The sequence below is a fragment of the Pongo abelii genome, chromosome 12 (assembly GCF_028885655.2).
Source record: "Pongo abelii isolate AG06213 chromosome 12, NHGRI_mPonAbe1-v2.0_pri, whole genome shotgun sequence".
Classification (NCBI taxonomy): domain Eukaryota; kingdom Metazoa; phylum Chordata; class Mammalia; order Primates; family Hominidae; genus Pongo; species Pongo abelii.
Window position 1 is genome coordinate 67,489,001 of NC_071997.2, and position 25,094 is coordinate 67,514,094.

General features: G+C 45.7%; 1 protein-coding gene and 1 non-coding gene across 2 annotated transcripts in view; both read left to right on the top strand.

The window, feature by feature from the left end:
• LOC129057685 (uncharacterized) overlaps positions 1 to 13,178 on the top strand; it is a 30,524-nt gene extending 17,346 nt beyond the window's left edge. Inside the window, exons 2-3 of the mRNA XM_054548133.1 lie at positions 9,879 to 10,017; positions 10,388 to 13,178. Of these exons, the coding sequence (XP_054404108.1) occupies positions 9,879 to 10,017; positions 10,388 to 10,566 (318 nt within the window). The 3' untranslated portion in view covers positions 10,567 to 13,178. The remainder of the gene's footprint in view (positions 1 to 9,878; positions 10,018 to 10,387) is intronic.
• Positions 6,335 to 6,434, top strand: LOC112132212 (small nucleolar RNA U13). The gene has a single exon (XR_002914018.1). It is a non-coding gene; the product is annotated as a small nucleolar RNA U13 (small nucleolar RNA).
• Positions 13,179 to 25,094: the final 11,916 nt, after the last annotated feature.

Here is a 25,094-nt window from a genome sequence, read left to right on the forward strand (position 1 = left end):
GGGCTTCTCAGGACAAAATTTCCCTTAAGAATAAATGATGTGAGAGAAAGAGCAAGAGACAGTGTCCAAGATGGAAACTACAGCCCTTTATAGCCTCAGTGGGGAGTGACGAACCTTCACTTCTGCTGTATTCTATAGGTCACCCAAACTCACCCTGTTACGGTGTGGGAGACGGCCACACAAAGGTCATGAGTACCAGAGGTGGGGTTGAAAATAAAACTCACCTGCAACCTCACTCTCCATAAATAATCACCATAACATTATGAGGTGATTCCATATACACCTATTTATATGTACAGATTTTTTTCTGACTCTTACTTCATATGTTATTGTCCATATTTCCCCTCTGTCTCCCTTTTCAGATGGAAATCCAGCTTTATTTAACCTCTTTTCCCTGAGGAAGAGGTACACTCAATGTTTATTATTATTATTATTACTTTGAGATAAAGACTTGCTCTGTCGCCCAGGCTGGAGTGCAGTGGTGCGATCTCGGCTCACTGCAACCTCCGCCTCCCGGGTTTAAGCAATTTTCGTGCTTCGGCCTCCTGAGTAGCTGGGACTATGAGCACGCATCACCACACCCGGCCAATTTTTGAAATTTTTTTTTTTTTTAGTAGAGACGGGGTTTCACCAGGTTGTCCAGGCTGGTTTCTGGTTTCCATGTTGCTGGTATCCCCTTATTCGATTATTTCAGCAAGGCTGATGTACTTCTTCCTCTTGAAAAACTTAAACTCATTCAAGAGTATGTGTTCTGAGGGGCAGGTGGGAGAGAGGGAAGAAGGGAGAAAGGAGAGGTGAGAATAGGGGGTGGGTGGGGTGGCAAGACTTCAGGGGTGACACTGCAGAGGGTGCCTCTGAGGAATCGAGTCTCCGGGCCCACCAAGATTGATTCGTGTACCCCAGCCAGATGGGGGGCTTCCATGGACTGTGTGGAGTGGAAGAAGGCTGTATCCATGGACTCAAAAATCACAGGAGAATGCCAGTGTTTTGCAGCTATGGACGAGAGACCCCTAAAAATAACTGGGGACAAATTTTTATCAGGATGAATGAGAGCTCAGAGGCAGGACAAAGTTGATTAAAAGGAAATAAAGGAATCAAATACGTCTTGCTCTATAGTTTGTGGACTGATTCATACCTGTTACACACACACACACACACACACACACACACACACACACACAACATTCTTTTCAAACTGTCATTTGTAGTCTAATTTTTGTATCTACCTTTTTTCACTTCGTTTATGTAATGGACATGATGTAATGTCATTATCTGTACTTCCCAACCGTGTCCGTAAAGTATTTTGTCATTTAGATTGCCACATCACAATACGTCTGGCTTCACCTGCTGGGAGCAAGAAGCCAGGTTGCATTCCTTTTACTACCTAGAGATCCCACGCCCTGTGAATATCTCTGGAGAAACCTTCTCTTCCCTCCCAGGGAGCCCTTGGCCTTCATACTCCTAAGTCCTCATCCCCAGATACCTGCTCAGCCCAGCAGGCCGGCCAGTGCTGGGAACTCTCACCTGGAGGCTGGAGAATAGGGACACTGCTCCTCCCTCAGGAGTCTGGGGCTTACTGGCTGCCACCAGGTGTCACCAGCAGCTTGGCAGCTGGGTGCATTTCCTGTCCCCAGCCACAGCAGAGACTCAGGCTCTTTCCTTCACCCTAGAATGGAGCTATTGGACCACGTGCAAGTTTTGTAAGAATGAAAGGATAAAGAAAAAAAAAGATGAAAATTATTGCAGCAATCACTGAGGCTGGCCACTGCATATTCTTATTCTGCCTCCCTGGAAGCATGGTGGAATCGTACTTCCCCGCCCTCTGAATCAGTGTTGGAGGCCAAAGAAAAGCGAGTGAAAGTGACACAGGTCACTTCCCAGTGGCAGGCTCACCAACCAATTTGCAATTTGCCACATTTTCCTTCTTCCTGCCACTACTGCTGTCCCGGTTCCAGATGGCGCCACTCCATCCGCTAGGCTCCCTGAGTAAGGAGGACATGCAGGACAGTCCCTAGCCACCCCAAGAAGGTCATGTAGAACGGATACAAAATAAATCTTTGTGGTTTTAAGCACTGAGATTTTGGCGTCGTTTGTTACCACAGCATTAACCTGCCGAGATTGGTTAAACTTTTTTTAAAAGAGACAGGGTCTCACTTTGTTGCCCAGGCTGGTCTCAAACTCCTAGGCTCAAAGGATCCAACCGCCTTCTCCTCCCAAAGTTCTGGGATTACAGGCGTGAGCGACCATGCCTGGCTTATGAAACTTTTTATTGAAAGGATGAACCTAGTCATGATTATAGAAACTTAACAGAAGGAAGGAAGGTGTGCAGGCCATTGGGATCATTTTAGCGTTCTTCCTCTTTCCTCATTCACTAACAGGACAGCTTCAATGCCTGAACACTGCACAGAACACTTTCCTTTCCACTCTTTTAGGATCCAGCTACTTATTTTCAGGCCATCTCTGCAGGCCTCCATCTTGCCTATATCCTGAAGGAGATCTGGATTCCCATTCTGTCAGGTAACCGTTACACAACTTGGGGTTTTCATAAGCAAGACGGCAGACAGAGCTCCAGGAAAGCTGCTCAGAAAATGCCCTGGGCAACATAAAGAAGATGAAATTCTAGGCAAGGTGCACATTGAAACTTTTCTCCTGTGGTGCATTGGGAATAAAGGCAGGGCGGACCCATCCATCAGACACAGCTGGGGCAGAGCCCAGAGCTCGTGATACTTTTAGTGGCTCATGAAAATGCTTCAATTTTTTTTTTTTTTAAACTAGAAGACAATGTTTTAATATATAATGTTAATACAGACATACCATAGGGGAGAAAGATTTCTCACTCATCACAAGGGTCAAGGCTGAGGCACGTATAATAAAAGACAGATTAACAAAAGCACGCAAATTTATTTAATACAAATTTTATGTGGGCTGGGCAAGGTGGCTCACGCCTGCAATCCCAGCACTTTGGGAGGCCAAGGTGGGAGGATCACTCGAGCCCAGGAGTTCAAGGCCAGCCAGGTAACATAGCCAGACCTCGTCTCTACTAAAAATTTTAAAAATTGGCCAGGTGCAGTGGTGCACACCTGTAGTCCCAGCTACTTTGCAGGCTGAGGTTGGAGGATCACTTGAGCCAAGGAGGTTGAGGCTGCAGTGAGTTGTAATTGTGTCACTGCATTCCAGCCTGGGTGACAGAGTGAGACTCTCTCAAAAAAAAAAAAAAAAAAAAAAAAGAAAAAGAAAAAAGATAAAGAAAATTATTTAACATGGGAACACTCAGAAATGAAGGCCCAAAGAAACAGGAAAAACTGTGTATTTTATAGACAGCTATGCAGAAGTATGATTGGAGGATAAAAAAGTATGGTCTAATGATATTAAACTGGAAAGTACTTAGCAAGGCCTGTTTAGATTCTTTTTTGTGTTCCTGTGTCTTCAGAGAAAAGGACATTCCTTTCCTTGGGTGTAGGAAGGACATCTTTGGAATGAAGGTTTTCTTCGGAGGAAGGTCAGATAATTCTATTAAGGCCCTCTTCAGGGGAGCAGAGTGTGGAGAAGGTGAGAGTGACCTTCCTGCTTCTGCTGTTTTCTCAAATGCCAACATGCTATATTTGTGGATACTATGTCTTGAACTCTATCAGTATCAACTTAGTAATATAGTTTTTAGTACTTTTTATAGAAGAAAGGGACCATGAAGGCAAAAATGGGGACCCACAAAAGTCATACTCTGGCCCTGGAGAAAGAGTTTAAGAGTTTCACAACCAGTACACATGTGGGTTACAATGTGGTTCTTGGAAATGAGTGTAGACATGGCATTGCTGTGACCTATCATGTCTTTGCCTTTATGAGTCTGTCAAAATTTCCATGACAAACTAGCTCTATGTTTGCTTCTTTAAGGTTAACTTAGGACATCAGAAGGCCATAACTGCTGGGGGAGGAGTCCTGGGTCAAAACAATGTGCATGGATATAGCAGATTGTGAGACAGCATAGGGACAGGACTCAGCCCTCACCAGGATGAGGTCCCCACTCCCACACCTGTCAATTAGCAGACTTTGCACCACCATCACTCTAGCGCATCCCCACTGACTTTGTGATCTTGAAGAAACTAAGATAAGCAGCATCCACCCTAAATCTTACTCAAGGGAGTTAATCCTACAGCCTGCATGCACATAAGATCCGAAGAATGATCTTTGCCCCTTGCCTCATTATAATACTAAAATCACTGCCCAGGGGAGGGCTTATCTGCTATTTTCTGCTCACACAATAGTATGTGTTGGCATGATTCCTTACCATGCCTGCACACCCTGTACTCCACCCCACACATGTAGTGAGGCTCACCTACCTCATGAATTATGCATGTCACCCTCCTTAAGACACCGAAATGCACTCCCCTCAGTGGGGCCAGCCAAGAACTCTTGCTCCTGGGCTAGTTTCCTTGTGTTGGAGCACAAGCCCCCATAAAGTCTTGTCTGGGAAACTTGTTTGGCCTCCTGTCAATTGCTATTGCATGGGCGCCTAAGAGCCTGTGGTCGGTAACAATTCCTCTAGCTTGCTTCCCATGCTTGTATTTTCCCTTCCTTCTTCCCAGCAGCCTCTGACTTCTGAGAGGAGTCCAATAGGTTCCAGGGAAGCCAATTCCATGCCTGGTTCCATAGGTGGGGTGTGGCCCTAGGCTCAGCCCATTAACCCTGCCCACAGTGAGGTTCTGTGGGTGGTCACCATTCCAGTCCAGCTAGAGTGAGTCTTGGAACCAAGGACAGGAATTCTGGGTGTGAACATCCTTTCCTAGATGGCAGGCTGTGCAAAGGGGAATCTGCGTTCCTACCCAATTTGCTACTATGATCAAAGTCAAAGGAAATCTCAGAGAAACTGAACTGGAGCCTTGATCAAACCACACTTGAATGCTACCATTAGATCTTTTGAATTACATAAGCCTGTAATTTCCCTTTTCCTGTTAAAGCCCATTTGGATTGGGTTTTATGTTAGTTTCAACAAACTTACTGGAACTAAATGTATTCTTATTATCTCCACTTTATAAATTAAGAACAGAGGGGTGAAGTCACTTGCCCAAAGCTGCAGAGCGAATTCGTGTATCGTATAGAAGCCAGGATTTGATCCCTGGCAGTGTGACTCAGAAATTATCCAGATTTCTCTCTCTCTCCCTTTTTTTTTTTTTTTTTTTTTTTGAGGTGGAGTTTTGCTCTTGTTGCCCAAGCTGGAGTGTAATGGTGCAACCTTGGCTCACTGCAATCTCCGCCTCCTGGATTCATGTGATTCTCCTGCCTCAGCCTCCTGAGTAGTTGGTATTACAGGCACGTGCCACCATGCCTGGCTAATTTTTTTGTATTTTTAGTAGAAACGGGGTTTCACCATGTTAGCCAGGCTGGTCTCAATCTCCTGACCTCAGGTGATCCGCCCACCTCGGCCTCCCAAAGTACTGGGATTATAGGCATGAGCTGCCATGCCTGGACCCCAGACTTATCTTAACGTGTGCTTTGCATTGATATCAAAGGCTATGTTTTCAAAGATTTCGTAAGTTTCATCTGCAATGCTCCAAGCATGGGTTACCTAATAAACACCGTAAGTATGAACAGATCTAAGTAGAGAAAAATCAATGCACATAAGAATTTTGTTGGCCAGGTGCAGTGGCTCACACCTGTAATCCCAGCACTTTGGAAGGCTGAGGCGGGCAGATCACTTGAGGTCATTAGTTCAAGACCAGCCTGGGCAACATGGTGAAACCCCATCTCTACTAAAAATACAAAAAAATTAGCTGGGTATAGTGGCGGGCACCTGTAATCCCAGCTAATTGGGAGGCTGAGACAGGAGAATCACTTGAACCCGGGTGGCGGAGGCTGCAGTGAGCCAAGATCGTGCCATTGCACTCCAACCTGGGTGACAGAGCAAGACTCTGACTCAAAAAAAAAAGAATTTCTTCCTTCTCTGTATATGTCTCCTTTAAGGAGCTACCCCATTCTGGGAAAGCACAGTTGGTACCATGTGAAAAGGTGCCCCCATTACCACATTTACAAAGCATGAGATCAGGAATTTAAAAGGCACCTTCACTGCCTCCCATCTGCCTCCCCAACCCTTGTCTGATCCCCTCTTCCTACCACGTGTGTCCTCTCCTTCCTTCAGTTTCACACGAGATCCAATTCTCTCAGCCCCCAGCATGGGTTGCCTCCTGGTTGTGTCTCCTTGACTCAGCCCATTCCTGGACAACAACAGCTCCTTCCATGGCTTTACTTAGCTCCCTGGAACTCGCCTTCCAGGTCTTCTTAAGCAGCTCAACCCACCCCTAGTCCCACCTTCAGGGAATGAACTTGTGTAATATTCTCTCTGATCCTTTTGCAGTTATGCATAATGACTGGGTTTTCACGCTTATGAATGAGATGTGCCTCCCTCAAACATTGTTATATGTCAGTATATTATGCATCTGACATGAGAAAAAAAATTCTCCCTTGCTTCAAAACACTTTTGCAAATTCTCATCTATGTGGAAAACAAACACAGAGAGGAAGTAGAGATGATGAGTATGGACAACTCATTTGAAAACTTGGGGTGAGAAGGAGAAAATTGAGATTGGGCTGTTCTTAGGGGGGATAAGGTGTGCAGGAGTAGACTTGCTTGCTGTACCCTATACCCATTCTCCCTCCTGGTACATTAATAGAGCCTCTGTGTTTAACTGGTATATTAGGACATTCTTGTATTGCTATAAAGAAATATTTGACACTGGGTAATTTATAAAGAAAAGAGGTTTAATTGGTTCATTAATTTATAAAGAAAAGATCTCGTGTGAACTAAAGTGTGAGCTCACTTATCACCAAGGAGATGATCAAAGCCACTCACGAAGGATCCGCCCCCATGATGCAAACACCTCCCACCAGGCCCCACCTCCAGCATTGGGGATTACATTTCAACATGAGATTTGGGCAGGGACAAATATCCAAACGGTATCAACTGGGTACCAGAATAATGGCTGATCCCCAGCCTTTCTTGCAGCTAAGCATGGCCATGTTGCTAGATTCTGGCCTGTTGGGAGGTGAGTGGAAGTCATACCCTCATGTGGAAGGGCTCTCCATCTCCCCATCCCTCTTTCCTGATGCTGCTTACAGCAGTGAGAGTTATCATGAACTGTGGAGACAAGGCCACCACTAGGAATGGTGGAGTGAGGACCCTTAAGAAGCTGAGGTCCATGCCACTAAGGTACTGCCCTGCCAGCTTATGTGAGAAATAAGTAAACTTTCATCTTGTTTAAGCTTTTTAAGTGGATTCGATTATTTGGGGCCTTTATAGCAGTCAAACCTGCTTCCTAATTAATAGTGGTGGATAAAAGGATCTTCACTTTCTTATCTTTAATGAATTTTGAACATAGTCTGATGTCAATTGGAAGAATCCAGGAAAAAGTGAGGTTGAAAATACAGAGTGATCTGGAGTGACGGTTAATGCAAGTGTCCTGAGAAGGCAGGAGGAAAGAGGTGAAAGGGTGTGGGGGTGCTGGCCTTGAGGGACTGCTCCACCTGGACAAGGGGAGGGTAAAATGGGAAGCTGGATTCAGGAGACTTGAGATTTGGCAGCAGGAAGTTGAGGCAGTTCCTGCCTCATGCTTCTGATTTTTCAGCAAAGCAGGAGGCAAGGTCCTCTATGGAGAAATCAATCCGGAGCAGGAAGGTAAACCTGGCAGAGCTTATGTAAGGGCTCAGAGGTGGGAGCGTGGGCTGGGCAGCCCTTCCATGACTGTCTGCGTTTATGTCGTCTAAGAGCACAAGAGCTAAAAACCAGACACTGTGACAACTTAACTCTATGTCAAGTACTACACAAGGTCATCACTGAATAGGACTTCAGAGTAAACATTTGTTCCATGGTTTTGATCTTTAAAAGTAAGAATATAGCTGGATGCAGTGGGCACACACCTGCAGTCATAGCTACTGGAGAGGCTGAGGTGGGAACAGTGCCGGAGCCCAGAAGCTTTGGGCTGTAGTGCACTGTGACCATTAGGTGTCTGTACTAAGGGGAGCGGGGGTGCCACCAGGTTGCCTAAGGAGGAGTGAACCAGCCCAGGTCAGAAACTGAGCAGGTCAAAACTCCTGTGTTGATCAGTAATGGGATTGCACCTGTGAATAGCTACTGTACTCCAGCCTGGGCAACATTACAAGACCCTGTCTCTTAAAAAAAAAAAAAAAAAATTAAAAAAAAAAGGAATATAAAACAGGTTGAAAGCCTTATTCAATATATCCAATTTATCAAAATTTCTAGCTAAAATGTATTCATTGTCTGCAATTTTCAAATTATAACAGGTCCTTTTGTTTTTTTAAAAAACTGGCACAATTAATGCCCAAATAAAACACCTATGAGTGGTATCGGGGCTCAGAAACCAATACCCCAAAATGTGGCCATTTGTACATGTTGAACTGAAAAAGGAGCCTCAAGGTCTCTCTGACCTTCCCTTCCCCACCCATCTCTCCCAAAGCATAGGAGGACGCTGTTCTCTGAAGCTCCCTTATCTGCCTAAAGTCTGCACCTACCAAAGATGAAAAGAATTGCCTTTAGCCCCTTCCCTGAGTTTTCATTAACTGAATCCATATTATAGGAAAAAAGACTAGTGTCTGCCCACACAGCTGATGGACTTTTGTCACAAACCATTGTCCATTCTCTGGGCCCAACAAGCTTTGCCCCAGGCCATTGTATGTTCTTCAAGCCCATTGAATTCCCCAAAACATCATTTACTACTTCTCTAAAATCATCCACACTTCCCCATCTCCCTTTCCCCTGAGAAGAAGAGTATCTTCCTCTGAAGCAAGTTAGAAAAAAAAAAAAGAATTAGAACATATAAGCCTCTACACCCCACTGGGGGGTTGGGTCTTCACCCTAAAGCCTCCCATATCACGTTAACTCTAATAAAATAAATGTGTATGTTCTTTCTCCACTGAATCTGTCTTTTGTGAGTCGCATTTTCAGCAGACCTTCAGAGGGCAACGGTGGAGTTTTTTCCTTCGCCCCAACAGTGGCCATTTTCATTGTGAATCTGGCATGGTCAGACGCCACGCTGAGCTTTTTACATGGCTTAGCTCTCCAACCTATAAAATACGTGTTTTTATCCTTATTTTATAGACTACGAAGCTGATGCCCAGAAACATTAAACAACTTGCCCCAAATCACACGGCTATTAAAGGGTCAAAATTTGAACCAAAGTAGATCTGATTTCAAAATCTGTGCTCTTAACCATGCCCACTGCCTTCTCTTTGTGCAGGCCAGTCTCAAAGTTTTGCTGCCCTTCTAGAAAGTTATGGGATCTTTATGGAAACAGAATTTCTGGTGGCCTGCCTGATATCTCAGGGTGGCCAGTTGAGAAATCAGGTTAGACACACCCTCGGCCCCTCCCCATTCCAATTTGTGCTACAACAAGCGCTGGCTTACAGCCCCGCACTTTCTTCACACTGCCAGGCATGTGGCACTACTGTGGGCTGGCAAAGACCTGCCTGCACCCAAGGGCCTCCACCCAAAGTGTAGGGCAGCTGTGTGCAGGTCTGCACAAAAACAGTCTCCAACAACAACACCTTGTGGCAGCCACTGAAACAGTCGTCAGGGGAGCTTCCCCATTCTCTCCATCAGGCCTGTAGACGCAGTACTGACTTCCTGGAACCAAGTGCTTAGGATTCTTAGGAGGTTTAAAGGGACGTTTAGATGATCAGATTTCCTGCTTATAAAGGTAGATGGGAGTTAATGATAAAAATGAGAAACATGGCCTTATTTGTACCTCAAGGCAGTCATACATTATATTTGTATAGATTGCTACCTCTGGGACTGTCCCCAGAACAGGACCCAGAACATGGAGACATGTGTCAGGTAGCCAGCTGTCCTGGGCTGCCTGCTGTGTTGTCTCCTAGGACTTCTCCAGCTCCATTCTGGCTCCTGGGCCTTTGGATCCCAGCAGTGTCCGAGCAGGGGCTCAAAGGACAGCCCCACCGTGGGGGATCAGCCCTAGAAGCTGTCACTACATCTCCAATGGACGCAACTATTTTCCAGGTAATAAAGCTGCAGTGAATGCAACTTGTCAACTAGTTCCTTTCAAATTCTGACTTGGTTTGGTAAGTCTCTGGCTTGTTGTCATACCACTGGCAGAAAAGGCCCCTTCCCTGTAATCAGATTGTAGAGGCCACAGGGGCTCTTCTGAAACAGGAAGCAAGCTCTTTTCCAAGTGTTATTTTTATTTGTTGTACATTTTAGCAGATTAAGCACTTAGGGTTGGAATTTTAAAAATATTTCTTCTTTGGGCCAAGGAGTGTTTTCACACAGCTAAGTTCTTTGTATAAAGCTGCTCCAAATCCCTGACTAATTAATTCCTAAAGAAGCAGCACGTGGCTCACAATCACTGGCGTCCCCTCTTTATAAACAGGAACACCAGGGGAGAGAGCCAACAACAGCACAGTGGCCCCGGACCGTGACCCTTGGACTGAAGGAACCTACAGATGTGGTTTTTTTGGCGACATTTTACACGCAACTCCAGATTTCGAACTCTTTTTGGAGAAGCAGGCAATCTGGCAACAGTCGTTTTGGATTCTCAGAAGGCAATAAAGAACGGCTGCCACCTTCCGAGGGGCATGGTGGGTGCCCTGTTCTGCCAGAATTGCCAACATGCCTATCGTCTTAGACTTGCCCAAGGTGTCACAGTTAGAGACTGCCTCCCTTATGCAAGCTCCTGCCTGGTGCCCATGGGCTTGAATTTGCTCCCCTTGTAGTGGGGTGAGGCTCTGCAGACACTTCTCATACACCTCCCCTGCAGACAGCAAGCTCCTGGAACACAAGTCACATGTATTTCATTTCCTGCTCTCTTGCTACCACCCAACATGGGTTCTCAATACATGTTGAAGGCAAGGATCAATGAATAAATGGGCAACTATCAGCTGTAGACTTGTATGTGCCAGGTATGGTGCTAGGCACCAAAAGGGCCACAGAGGTGTTACACACCAGGATATCAGGGAATTCATGACATAGCGAGGGAAAGAAAAAGCTTATGCAGTGTGTGTGTGAAACTTTAAGCAAACACGGTGCATAACAATAAAAGGAATGACTTTGCCTGCCCCTGATGAAACTTCAGCAGGGCTATGCCCTGTCTTGCCACCTTTAGGAAACAGCAGTCTTATAGTTCTTTGCCCCTCTGAGTTACAACCACTGTCTCCTTTCAGGAGAATGACCAGTGTTATATCATAATCAAGGCTTTGAACTTGATGTGGCATTACATGTTCTTCCATCTCCCCAGCCACCGGAGAAGGGAGATGGGGTAGCTTTTCTCTCTCCCTCTCTCTCCCCCAACCCCTCCTTTTCCCACCAGCAGGCGAATGAGCTTCCTGCCCATAGGAGAAACGGTAAAATCACAAGGTGGTGCCCTTGTCTCTAAATCTCAAGGTCCTCTGGATGGCAGGTGAGTAAAAGGTGACTCTTGTGATCATGGGTGTTTTGGGTGTTCCTCAGAGATCTCCCAAACTGGGGGCTTGTCCACCGTTCCCAGGACTCTGCCATGTGGAGCCACGGGAATGTGAGGTTCACCTCACACTTCCTTTCAGCTGAGGTCACCGCACAGCCCCTACCAGCCCGGCTATATTGGGTGGGATTTCAGATGCCCCCACAACGGCTGTCTTGGAGACTTTCCACTGGTCCTCAAGAAGCAACAACGCTCCCCTTGCTCTGCCTTTGGTGGAGGGCAATTCCTCCTCTCTCTCTGCCTGGCCCCAGGCTGCTTCGGCTCTCTCGGGCACTGGTCCCCGGGTTCCCCCAGCTACAGAGAACCCTCATCAAGCTCTCAAGTGGCCACTGAAACCCAGGCTGTCTAGGCTCCAGAGTGTGGAAGCGACACCTCCATTTAATTTCTCCTTTCCTCTTGTAGGCTTACAGCATAGCCCTCTCCCAAGAAATCATCCAAAAATTACCTCAACCATTCTATAGTTCCCAAGCTGACCAGGGGAGGGAGGACCAAGAATCTTGAAACCTAAGTACTACATTTGATGGTCTCCCTCAGACTTATTTTGGGATCTGATATCTCTTTAACAAAAATTATAAAAATTGAGGCAAAGAGAGCCCCATTTTTTATATATTGTTCTAATAAATAACAGGTACCCTTAGAAGAATGCGGACAAACACTCCTGTGGAAATTTAAAGGAGCATAAGACTTCTTCCAGTATAGGGAGAGAACCAAGGAAGACTTCCTGGAGGAAATGGCCTTTGAACAGGGCCTTGGACATGTGGAGGTCAGGGATGAGAGTATTCCAGATGAAAAGTCCAGCATAGGGAAGGCCCACAGGCAGCAGTTGCACTGTATTAATGCTGTCTTAGAGGCATTTCCATTGCCAGAAACAGATACTCAAATTACTTCAAAGAGAGAGAGAGAGAGTATTGAAAGGGTTTCTGTGAGTACCTCCACAACTGTGGTTCTCAAAGCGTAATCCCTGGGCCAGCAGCATTGGCGTCACCTGGGAACTTGTTAGAAATGCAGATTCCCAGGCTGGGTGCAGTGGCTCACGCCTGTAACCCTAGCACTTTGGGAGGCCGAGGTGGGTGGATCACCTGAGGTTGGGAGTTTGCGACCAGCCTGACCAACGTGGAGAAACCCTGTCTCTACTAAAAATACAAAAAGCCAGGCGTGGTGGCGCATGCCTGTAATCCCAGCTACTTGGGAGGCTGAGGCTGGAGAATCACTTGAACCCGGGAGGCAGAGGTTGCGGTGAGCCGAGATCGCGCCATTGTACTCCAGCCTGGGTAACAAGAATGAAACTCCACCGAAGAAAGAAGAAAGAAAGAGAGAGAGAAAGAAAGAAAGAAGAAAGAGAGAAAGAAAGAAAAAGAAAAACAGAAAGAAACAGAAAGAAAGAAAAGAAAAGAAAAAAGAAATGAAAAGAAAAGGCAAATTCACCAGAGCCTTTGAATCAGAAAAGAACCCCCAGGGGCTGGTGGTAGCAGTCCTTGCACAGGCCCTCCAGGTGATTCTCATCCAGGGAAGCCTGCGAGCCCTTGAGATGGAATATTCTCAGGAATCCCTGAGATATGTGAAGAACTGATGGCATAGGCTATTTCTAGGGAGGAAATGGGGCTGCTGGGTGCACAGATGAGGGGAGGTGGGAGACCTCTGTAATTGTGTACCATGTGCATATATTACCTATTCAGAGAATAATAAAATAATGCGTTTAATACCCTGTCTTCCTCTATCGACTTCTCTCCTACCCCATAGCTGCTCTAGCACCTCCACCTCCCTCCTCAAATGGTGTTCTTCGCTTCCTAGGCAAGCTGGTTTTCTGTTCTCCCTTCCCCAGTCTTCTCTTGCCTGGTCTTTATTACAAGGTGTGCTAAGCCTCATAAGGACAGTTGAAGAGAAAAGAAGTGACACTGTGCTAGTGGCTATAGAATTCTGCCAGGAGAGCTGGAGGTGGGGAGGAAGTCTATGAATTCAACCATGCCAATAATTTCAGTCGAAAGTTAAGAAAAAGCCCATCTCCGCCCCCTTTTCGGTTATCAAATATGCATTGTTTTCCTCTTTTGTTGGGCTTTTGTGTCTGTTTCGTTCTCACCTTGACTCAGCCCCTGTGAGCTTCAACTCTAAGCCTAACTCCAGCCATGGAGAAACCATGGAGAGGATTGTCCAGTGTCTGGAAGATGGACTGACTGCTGAAACAGGAGCAAGAAGAACCTCCTAGCAGGTCAGACATACCCAAAGACAGCCACATGGAAATGGACACTGTTGCAAGGACGTGTGTCCAGCAGAGCAGGGGCAAATGCCCCTGGTGCTATAACTCCTTAAAGGCTCAAATATCTCTGCTGACCCAGTGAGTGCCCCTCAGCTTGTGGTGTGAGACTGAACTTATAGATAACCACCTCAACTCGAGGAATTCAATGCAGTGATGAGCTGATTTACAGTGTTTGCCAATTCCTGTGGTGTAAATAACTCATCGCATGGCCAGTTTCAGGCTACTAATGTGAAGTCACTGAACCCAAAGTTGGGAAGAGATTTACATAACAGTGGACATAGTTACTGGGCTTCATAGAGAAAGCTACTAAACACAAGTGCCCCTGGGGTCCAGAAATCAACTTTTGGTTGGAACTGACCTATATGGTGCCAAGTGTGCATCTTCTAGGAGGACACTAACATTAGCATGTCATCCTCTAGTCTTGCAATAAGCCTTTTCCATAAGCGCCTTTGACTAACATTTGTTGAATTTTGTATTCACTGGGGGCTGGACGCAGTGACTTATGCCTGTAATCCCAGCACTTTGGGAGGCCGAGGCGGGCAGATCACTTGAGGTCAGGGGTTCAGGACTAGCCTGGCAAACATGGCGAAACCTTGTCTCCACTAAAAATACAAAAATTAGCCAGGCGTGGTGGCACATGCCCATAGTCCCAGCTACTTGGGAGGCTGAGGCAGGAGAATCACCTGAACCCAGGAGGCAGAGGTTGCAGTGAGCCGAGATTGTGCCACTGCACTCCAGCCTGGGTGACAGAGTGAGACTCCATCTGAAAAAAACAAAACAAATTTTGTATTCATTGAGCCAACTAATTTATTATTTTTCTTTTCATTAAAATTTTTTTTTCTTGAGATAGAGTCTCACTCTGTCACCTAGGCTGGAGTACAGTGGTATGAGCTTGGCTCACTGCAATCCCCGCCTCCTGTGCTCCAGCGATCCTCCCACCTCACCATCCTTAGTAGCTGGGAACACAGGCACGCACCATCACACCCAGCTAATTTTTGTATTTTTTATAAAGACAGGGTCTCACTGTGTTGCCCAGGATGGTCTTGAACTTTTGGGCTCAAGCGATCCACCTGCCTTGGCCTCTCAAAGTGCTGGGATTACAGGCATGAGCCTCTGTGCCTGGCCTTGATTTTTCTGAGTGCTATGAAATAAATAAGCAATTATTATGGGTTTTCCTCCTTTAGGATTAATGAGTCAGTGAAGGGCCAGAAGAAGGGTCCCTTGTAGAAAGTTGGGCAATATTTACACGTCATAATGAGGAGAGAGGTCATTTCTCTTACTGTCTCCTGTCTCTGAACAGAAGGAGGAAGTAAAAGTTGAAAAACAACAAGAATGAAGTCAGTGGCAAGACCAGCCAGTGCCACTGATGACCAGGCCTGAGGTTAAAAGATTAACCCCCCACTCTAACCGCATGTGCTCGCAATCTATCAGGACCCTTTCACATGGAGCCCCTTAGAGTTGTAAGGCCTTAAAAGGGCCAGGAACTCTGGCTTCCGGGAGCTCGGTTCTTGAGTCTGCCAAAGCTCCCCGCTGTTGAGACGCGAGTCTGCCGAGGCTCACAGCCCAGTAAAGCCAAATCCTTCGTAACTGGGTGTCTGAGGGGTTTTGTCTGCGGCTCGTCCTGCTACATTTCTTGGTTCCCTGACCAGGAAGCGAGGTGGTTGATGGATGGTCGAGGCAGCCCCTTAGACATCTTAGGCCTGCCCTGGGAAGTATTCCTACGGGGGAGTCCGGCCAGCTTGAGCGACGCGGATCCTGAGAGCGCTCCCGGGTAGGCATTTGCCCCGGTGGAAGGCCTCATCAGAGCAGTGCACAGCAGGCCCCTGCAGAGGATCAATGCAGCAGCTGAACACCAGGAAGGAACCGGCGCTTGGAGTCTGGACATCTGGAATACGGTAGGCCTGGTCCTGGGAACTTGCCCACTCCATTTGAGTGGAAGCGTGGCATGATCACCCACTGCGCGCCTTTGTCGGCACTTTGGTTTCGGTTTTGATTCTTGACTTGGTTTGAATTGCTTAACAGGCTGGTCCTGGGAATTTGCCCACTCCATTTGAATAGAAGCATGGCCTGATAATAACGGTGTGCCCTTATCGGCATTTTGGTCTCAGTATTGATTTTGATTTGGCTTGACTCGTTTGCAAAAAGGAAAGTGAAAGTGAGTGAGTGCTTCAGTTTAAGATGGGCAAGACAAGTGAGTGACCCCTTTACCCTTTCTTTCTTGTGGTGTGAGTGTTGTTTTGTCTCGGGAGGAAGATAGATGGAACGCAAAGTAAGCCCACTCCGCTAGGAACTATGTTGAAAAATTTCAAGGAAGGATTTAGTGGAGACTATGGAGTTACTATGACACCAGGAAAACTTTGTGTGAGATAGACTGGCCGGCATTAGAAGTGGGTTGGCCATCAGAAGGAAGTCTAGGCAGGTCCCTTGTTTCAAAGGTGTGGCACAAGGTACCTGGTAAAGGATACCTAGACCGGTTTCCATACATAGACACTTGGTTACAGCTGGTTTTAGACCCCCGCACCGTGGTGAAGAGGACTAGTGGCAAGGGGACAGACAGCTAAGGAAGAACCCCGCTCCACCCACTGAAGGGAGTAGGCTCCTAAAGTCCTGTCCGACCCAATATCAGAGGATTCATGGCAAGAAACGGTGCCAGTGCCCCCCCACCCTTTCATCAAGAAGGAGGGCCTCCCACTCCTGAGCCCACTGCGCTCGAGCTTCCACAAGGCCTGTATACCCCTAGGCCACCCAGAGTAGAAAAGAAAAGATGTGAGACCTCGGGAGAAACCCCTCCCTTGGCAGCCCGTCTGAGGCCTAGAACTGGGATACAAATGCCTCTGAGAGAGCAACGGTATACTAGGGTAGATGAGGACGGGCATATGGTGGAAAGGTGTGCCTTTGTGTACCAGCCCTTCACCTCTACCAATCTCCTCAACTGGAAAAACAATATCCTATACCGAAAAGCCTCAAGCTATAATTGATTTGCTCCAAACTATTATCCAGACCCACAACCCCACCTGAGCTGATTGCCACCAGTTGCTTATGTACCTCTTTAACACAGATGAAAGGAGGAGAGTGCTCCAAGCAGCAACTAAGTGGCTGGAAGAACATGTTCCAGCTGATTGCCAAAACCTCCAAGAGTATGTGAGGATCCAATTACCAGGAGCAGACCCCCCAGTGGGACCCAAATGAAAGGGTATGCAAAGGCTAAACCGGTACAGGGAAGCCCTTCTGGAAGGGTTAAAGAAGGGAGCTCAGAAGGCCACAAATGTTAACAAAGTCTCTGAAGTCATTCAAGGGAAAGATGAGAGTCCGGCACAATTCTACAAGAGACTATTCTACGTGAGGCCTATCGTATGTATACTTCCTTTGATCCCAATAGCCCTGAAAATCAACATATGATTAACATGGCTTTAGTCAAAGTACAGAAAACATTAGAAGAAAATTGCAGAAACAGGCTGGGTTTGCAGGCATGAATACGTCACAGTTATTGGAGATAGCCAACCAGGTGTTTGTAAATAGAGCTGCAGTAAGCTGCCGAGAGAACCGCAGAGAGCGAACACCAAGCCCGGTGAAACGCCGACCTGCCAGCCCCAGCTATTAGAGGGGTCCCCCTAAAGGGCGAGAGAAGGGGGCCCCAAGAAAAATACCCAGTCTGGCCATCTACGCTTGCAGAGTAACTAGTGTGCTTACTGTAAAGGACATTGGAAGGACAAGTGCCCCCAGTTGAAAGGGAAATAAGGTGACTCTGAGCAGGAGGCCTCAGACAAGGATGAAGGAGCCTTGTTCAATCTGGCAGAAGGGCTACTGGACGGAGGGGGACCAGGCTCATGTGCCCCCAAAGAGCCCATGGTCAGGATGACAGTCCGGGGGCAAGGACATTGAGCTCCTTGTCAATACTAGTGCTGAACATTCAGTAGTGGCCACCCCGTCACACCCTTATTCAAAAAGACTATTGATATAATTGGAGCCACAGGGGTTTCGGCAAAGCAAGCTTTCTGTTTGCCCCGGACTTGTACCGGAGTGGGGGTATGAAGTGATTCACAAGTTCCTGTACATGCCTGACTGCCCCTTGCCTTTGCTAGGAAGGGACATACTTAGCAAACTGACAGCCACCATCTCTTTTACAAAGCACAGCTCTTTACAGCTAAAGTTACCTGGAACCGGAGTCATCATGGCCCTTACGGTTCCTTAGAAGGAGGAATGGAGACTCTTTTTATTATTATTATTATTATTATACTTTAAGTTCTAGGGAACATGTGTACAACATGCAGGTTTGTTACATATGTATACATGTGCCATGTTGGTGTGCTGCACCCATTAACTCGTCATTTACATTAGGTATATCTCCTAATGCTATCCCTCCCCCCTCCCCCCACCCCACAACAGGCCCCGGTGTGTGATGTTCCCCATCCTGTGTCCAAGTGTTCTCATTGTTCAATTCCCACCTATGAGTGAGAACATGCAGTGTTTGGTTTTCTGTCCTTTTGATGGTTTGCTCAGAATGATGGCTTCCAGCTTCATCCATGTCCCTACAAAGGACATGAACTCATCCTTTTTTATGGCTGCATAGTATTCCATGGTGTATATGTGCCACATTTTCTTAATCCAGTCTATTGTTGATGGACATTTGAGTTGGTTCCAAGTCTTTGCTATTGTGAATGGGGCTGCAATAAACATACATGTGCATGTGTCTTTATAGCAGCATGATTTATAATCCTTTGGGTATATACCCAGTAATGGGATGGCTGGATCAAATGGTATTTCTAGTTCTAGATCCTTGAGGAATCGCCACACTGTCTACCACAATGGTTGAACTAGTTTACAGTCCCACCAACAGTGTAAAAGTATTCCTGTTTCTCCACATCCTCTCCAGCACCTGTTGTTTCCTGACTTTTTAATGATTGCCATTCCAACTGGTGTGAGATGGTATCTCATTGTGGTTTTGATTTGCATTTCTCTGATGGCCAGAGATGATGAACTTGTCTTCTTTTGAGAAGTGTCTGTTCATATCCTTTGCCCACTTTTTGATGGGGTTGTTTGATTTTTTTCTTGAAAATTTGTTTGAGTTCTTTGTAGATTCTGGATATTAGCCCTTTGTCAGATGGGTAGATTGCAAAATTTTTCTCCCATTCTGTAGGTTTCCTGTTCACTCTGATAGTAGTTTCTTTTGCTGTGCCGAAGCTCTTTAGTTTAATTAGATCCCATTTGTCAATTTTGGCTTTTGTTGCCATTACTTTTGGTGTTTTAGACATGAAGTCCTTGCCCATGCCTATGTCCTGAATGGTATTACCTAGGTTTTCTTCTAGGGTTTTTATGGTTTTAGGTCTAACATTTAGGTCTTTAATCCATCTTGAATTAATTTTTGTATAAGGTGTAAGGAAGGGATCCAGTTTCAGCTTTCTACATATGGCTAGCCAGTTTTCCCAGCACCATTTATTAAATAGGGAATCCTTTCCCCATTTCTTGTTTTTGTCAGGTTTGTCAAAGATCAGATGGTTGTAGATGTGTGGTATTACTTCTGAGGGCTCTGTTATGTTCCATTGGTCTATATCTCTGTTTTGGTACCAGTAACATGCTGTTTTGGTTACTGTAGCCTTTTCTTTTTGCGTAGGAGTGTCTTGGCAATGTGGGCTCTTTTTTGGTTCCATATGAACTTTAAAGTGTTTTTTTCCAATCTGTGAAGAAAGTCATTGGTAGCTTGATGGGGATGGCATTGAATCTATAAATTACCTTGGGCAGTATGGCCATTTTCATGATATTGATTCTTCCTATCCATGAGCATGGAATGTTCTTCCATTTGTTTGTGTCCTCTTTTATTTCATTGAACAGTGGTTTGTAGTTCTCCTTGAAGAGGTTCTTCACATCCCTTGTAAGTTGGATTCCTAGGTATTTTATTCTCTTTGAAGCCATTGTGAATGGGAGTTCACTCATGATTTGGCTCTCTGTTTGTCTGTTATTGGTGTTTAGGAATGCTTGTGATTTTTGCACATTGATTTTGTATCCTGAGACTTTGCTGAAGTTGCTTGTCAGCTTAAGGAAATTTTGGGCTGAGATGATGGGGTTTTCTAAATATACAATCATGTCATCTGCAAACAGGGACAATTTGACTTCCTCTTTTCCTAATTGAATACCCTGTATTTCTTTCTCCTGCCTGATTGCCCTGGCCAGAACTTCCAACACTATGTTGAATAGGAGTGGTGAGAGAGGGCATCCCTGTCTTGTGCCAGTTTTCAAAGGGAATGCTTCCAGTTTTTGCCCATTCAGTATGATGTTGGCTGTGAGTTTGTCATAAATAGCTCTTATTTTGAGATACGTCCCATCAATATCTAATTTATTGAGAGTTTTTAGCATGAAGGGCTGTTGAATTTTGTCAAAGGCCTTTTCTGCATCTATTGAGATAATCATGTGGTTTTTGTCTTTGGTTCTGTTTATATGATGGATTACGTTTATTGATTTGCATATGTTGAACCAGCCTTGCATCCCAGGGATGAAGCCCACTTGATCATGGTGGATAAGCTTTTTGATGTGCTGCTGGATTCTGTTTGCCAGTATTTTATTGAGGATTTTTGCATCAATGTTCATCAGGGATATTGGCCTAAAATTCTCTTTTTTTGTGTCTCTTACAGGCATTGGTATCAGGATGATGCTGGCCTCATAAAATGAGTTAGGGAGGATTCCTTCTTTTTCTATTGATTGGAATAGTTTCAGAAGGAATGGTACCAGCTCCTCTTTGTACCTCTGGTAGAATTCAGCTGTGAATCCATCTGGTCCTGGACTTTTTTTGGTTGGTAGGCTATTAATTATTGCCTCAATTTCAGAGCCTGTTATTGGTCTATTCAACTTCTTTCTGGTTTAGCCTTGGGAGGGTGTATGTGCCAGGAATTTTTCCATTTCTTCTAGATTTTCTAGTTTATTTGTGTAGAGGTGTTTATAGTATTCTCTGATGGTAGTTTGTATTTCTGTGGGATTGGTGGTGATATCCCCTTTATCATTTTTTATTGCATCTATTTGATTCTTCTCTCTTTTCTTCCTTATTAGTCTTGCTAGTGGTCTATCAGTTTTGTTGATCTTTTCAAAAAACCAGCTCCTGGATTCATTGATTTTTTTTTTTTTTTTGAAGGGTTTTTTGTGTCTCTATCTCCTTCAGTTCTGCTCTGATCTTAGTTATTTCTTGCCTTCTGCTAGCTTTTGAATGTGTTTGCTCTTGCTTCTCTAGTTCTTTTCATTGTGATGTTAGGCTGTCAATTTTAGATCTTTCCTGCTTTCTCTTGTGGGCATTTAGTGCTATAAATTTCCCTCTACACACTGCTTTAAATGTGTCCCAGAGATTCTGGTATGTTGTGTCTTTGTTCTCATTGGTTTCAAAGAACATCTTTATTCTGGTTCATTTTGTTACGTACCCAGTAGTCATTCAGGAGCAGGTTATTCAGTTTCCATGTAGTTGGGCGGTTTTGAGTGCGTTTCTTAATCCTGAGTTCTAGTTTGATTGCACTATAGTCTAAGAGACAGTTTTTTATATTTTCTGTTCTTTTACATTTGCTGAGGAGTACTTTACTTCCAACTATGTGGTCACTTTTGGAATAAGTGCAATGTGCTGAGAAAAATGTATATTCTGTTGATTTGGGGTGGAGAGTTCTGTAGATGTCTATTAGGTCCACTTGGTGCAGAGCTGAGTTCAATTCCTGGATATCCTTGTTAACTTTCTGTCTCATTGATCTGTCTAATGTTCACAGTGGGGTGTTAAAGTCTCCCATTATTGTGTGGGAGTCTAAGTCTCTTTGTAGGTCTCTAAGGACTTGCTTTATGAATCTGGGTGCTCCTGTATTGGGTGCACATATATTTAGGATAGTTAGCTCTTCTTGTTGAATTGATCCCTTTACCATTATGTAATGGCCTTGTCTCTTCGATCTTTGTTGGTTTAAAGTCTGTTTTATCAGAGACTAGGATTGCAACCCCTGCTTTTTTTTTCGTTTTCCATTTGCTTGGTAGATCTTCCTGCATCCCTTTATTTTGAGCCTATGTGTGTCTCTGCACATGAGATGGGTCTCCTGAATACAGCACACTGATGAGTCTTGACTCTTTATCCAATTTGCCAGTCTGTGTCTTTTAATTGGAGCATTTAGCTTATTTACACTTAAGGTTAATATTTTTATGTGTGAATTTGTTCCTGTCATTATTATGTTAGCTGGTTATTTTGCTCGTTAGTTGATGCACTTTCTTCCTAGCATCGATGGTCTTTACAATTTGGCATGTTTTTGCAGTGGCTGGTACTGGTTGTTCCTTTCCACGTTTAGTGCTTCCTTCAAGAGCTCTTGTAAGGCAGGCCTGGTGGTGACAAAATCTCTCCGCATTTGTTTGTCTGTAAAGGATTTTATTTTTCCTTCACTTATGAAGCTTAGTTTGGCTAGATATGAAATTCTGGGTTGAACATTCTTTTCTCTAAGAATGTTGAATATTGGCCCCCACTCTCTTCTGGCTTGTAGAGTTTCTGCTGAGAGATCTGCTGTTAGTCTGATGAGCTTCCCTTTGTGGGTAACCTGACCTTTCTCTCTGGTTGCCCTAACATTTTTTCCTTCATTTCAACTTTGGTGAATCTGACAATTATGTGTCTTGGAGTTGCTCTTCTTGAGGAGTATCTTTGTGGCATTCTCTGTATTTCCTGAATTTGAATGTTGGCATGCCTTGCTAGGTTAGGGAAGTTCTCCTGGATAATATCCTGCAGAGTGTTTTCCAACTTAGTTCCATTCTCCCCATCACTTTCAGGTACACCAATCAGACGTAGATTTGGTCTTTTCACATAGTCCCATATTTCTTGGAGGCTTTGTTTGTTTCTTTTTACTCTTTTTTCTCTAAACTTCTCACTTCATTTCATTCATTTGATCTTCAATCACTGATACCCTTTCTTCCAGTTGATCGAATCAGCTACTGAAACTTGTGCATGCATCACGTAGTTCTCATGCCATGGTTTTCAGCTCCATCATGTTATTTAAGGTCTTCTCTATGCTGTTTATTCTAGTTAGCCATTCATCTAATCTTTTTTCAAGGTTTTTAGCTTCTTTGTGATGGGTTCCAACATCCTTCTCTAGCTCAGAGGAGTTTGTTATTACCAGTAGTCTGAAGCCTTCTGTCAACTCATCAAAGTCCTTCTCTGTCCAGCTTTGCTCCATTGCTGGCAAGGAGCTCCGTTCCTTTGGAGGAGAAGAGGCGCTCTGATTTTTAGAATTTTCAGCTTTTCTGCTCTGGTTTCTCCCCATCTTTGTGGTTTTATCTACCTTTGGTCTTTGATGGTGATGTACAGATGGGGTTTTCATGTGGATGTCCTTTCTGTTTGTTAGTTTTCCTTCTACCAGTCAGGACCCTCAGCTTCAGGTCTGTTGAAGTTTGCTGGAGGTCCACTCCAGACCTTATTTGCCTGGGTATCAGCAGCGGAGGCTGTAGAACAGCAAATATTGCAGAACGGCAAATGTTGCTGTCTGATTATTCCTCTGGAAACTTCGTCTCAGAGGGGCACCTGGCCGTATGAGGTGTCAGTTGGCCCATACTGGGAGGTGTCTCCCAGTTAGGCTACTTGGGGGTCAGGGACCCACTTGAGGCAGCAGTCTGTCCATTCTCAGATCTCAAACTCTGTGCTGGGAGTCTTTGAAGACTACTCTCTTCAAAGCTGTCAGACAGGGACGTTTAAGGCTGCAGAAGTTTCTGCTGCCTTTTGTTCAGCTATGCTCTGCCCCCAGAGGTGGAGTCTACAGAGGCAGGCAGGCCTCCTTGAGCTGTGGTGGGCTCCACCTAGTTCGAGCTTCCTGGCCGCTTTGTTTACCTACTCAAGCCTCAGCAATGGCGGGCGCCCCTCCCCCAGCCTCGCTGCCACCTTGCAATTTGATCTCAGACTGCTGTGCTAGCAATGAGCGAGGGTCCATGGGCGTGGGACCCTCCGAGCCAGGCACAGGATATGATTTCCTGGTGTGCTGTTTGCTAAGACCATTGGAAAAGCACAGTATTAGGGTGGGAGTGACCCGATTTTCCAGGTGCCATCTGTCACGGCTTCCCTTGGCTAGGAAAGGGAATTCCCCGACCTCTTGTGCTTCCTGGGTGAGGTGATGCCTCGCCCTGCTTTGGCTCACACTCTGTGGGCTGCACCCACTGTCCGACAAGCCCCAGTGAGATGAACCTGATACCTCAGTTGGAAATGCAGAAATCACCCATCTTCTGTGTCGCTCATGCTGGGAGCTGTAGACTGGAGCTGTTCCTATTGGGCCATCTTGGAACCTCATGGAGACTCTTATTAACTGAGCCAGGCCAAGGGATAGGACCAGCTCTGGCTAAGCGGTGGCCAAGGGTGTGGGTGGAAGACAACCCTTCAGGGTCGGCAATCAACCAGGCCCCCGTACTCACAGAATTTAAGCCTGGGGCGCAGCTGGTCAGGCAAAAACAGTACCTGGATACCCCCTTGAAGGTATCCAGGTCCATCTCAAGTGCCTGAGGGCCTTTGGAATTATAGTCCTTGTCCGTCTCCATGGAACACTCCCCTCCTGCCTGTTACCAAGCCAAGGACCAAGGACTACAGGCCAGTACAGGATTTGTGCTCGGTCAGTCAAGCTACAGTGACTTTGCACCCAATGGTACCTAACCCATACACATTGTTGGGGTTACTGCCAGCTGAGGACAGCTGGTTCACCTGCCTGGACCTGAAGGACACTTTCTTTAGCATGAGACTAGCCCCTGAGAGCCAGAAACTGTTTGCCTTTCAGTGGGAGGATCCGGGGTCAGGTGTTACCACTCAGTACACTCGGACCCAGCTTCCCCAAGGGTTCAAGAACTCCCCCACCATCTTCGGGGAGGCATTGGCTCGAGACTTCCAAAAGTTCCTTGCTAGAGACCTAGGCTGTGTGTTGCTCCAGTATATCGATGACCTCCTGCTGGGACACCCCACAGCAGTTGGGTGCACTGAGGGAACGGATACCCTGCTCCGGCACCTGGAGGACTGTGGGTATAAGGTGTCCAAGAAGAAAGCTCAGATCTGCTGACAGCAGGTACGTTACTTGGGATTTACTATCCGACAGGGAGAGTACAGCCTGGGATCAGAAAGAAAGCAGGTCATTTGCAATCTACTAGAGCCTAAGACCAGAAAGCAGGTGAGAGAATTCTTAGGAGCTGTGGGGTTCTGCAGGTTATGGATCCCAAACTTTGCAGTACTGGCCAAGCCTCTGTACGAAGTCACAAAGGGGGATAACAAAGAGCCTTTTGAATGGGAGTCCCAACAGCAACGAGCTTTTCATGAGTTAAAAGAGAAACTCATGTCAGCCCCAGCCCTGGGGCTGCCTGACCTGACCAAAGCCATTTATACTCTATGTGTCAGAGAGAGAAAAGATG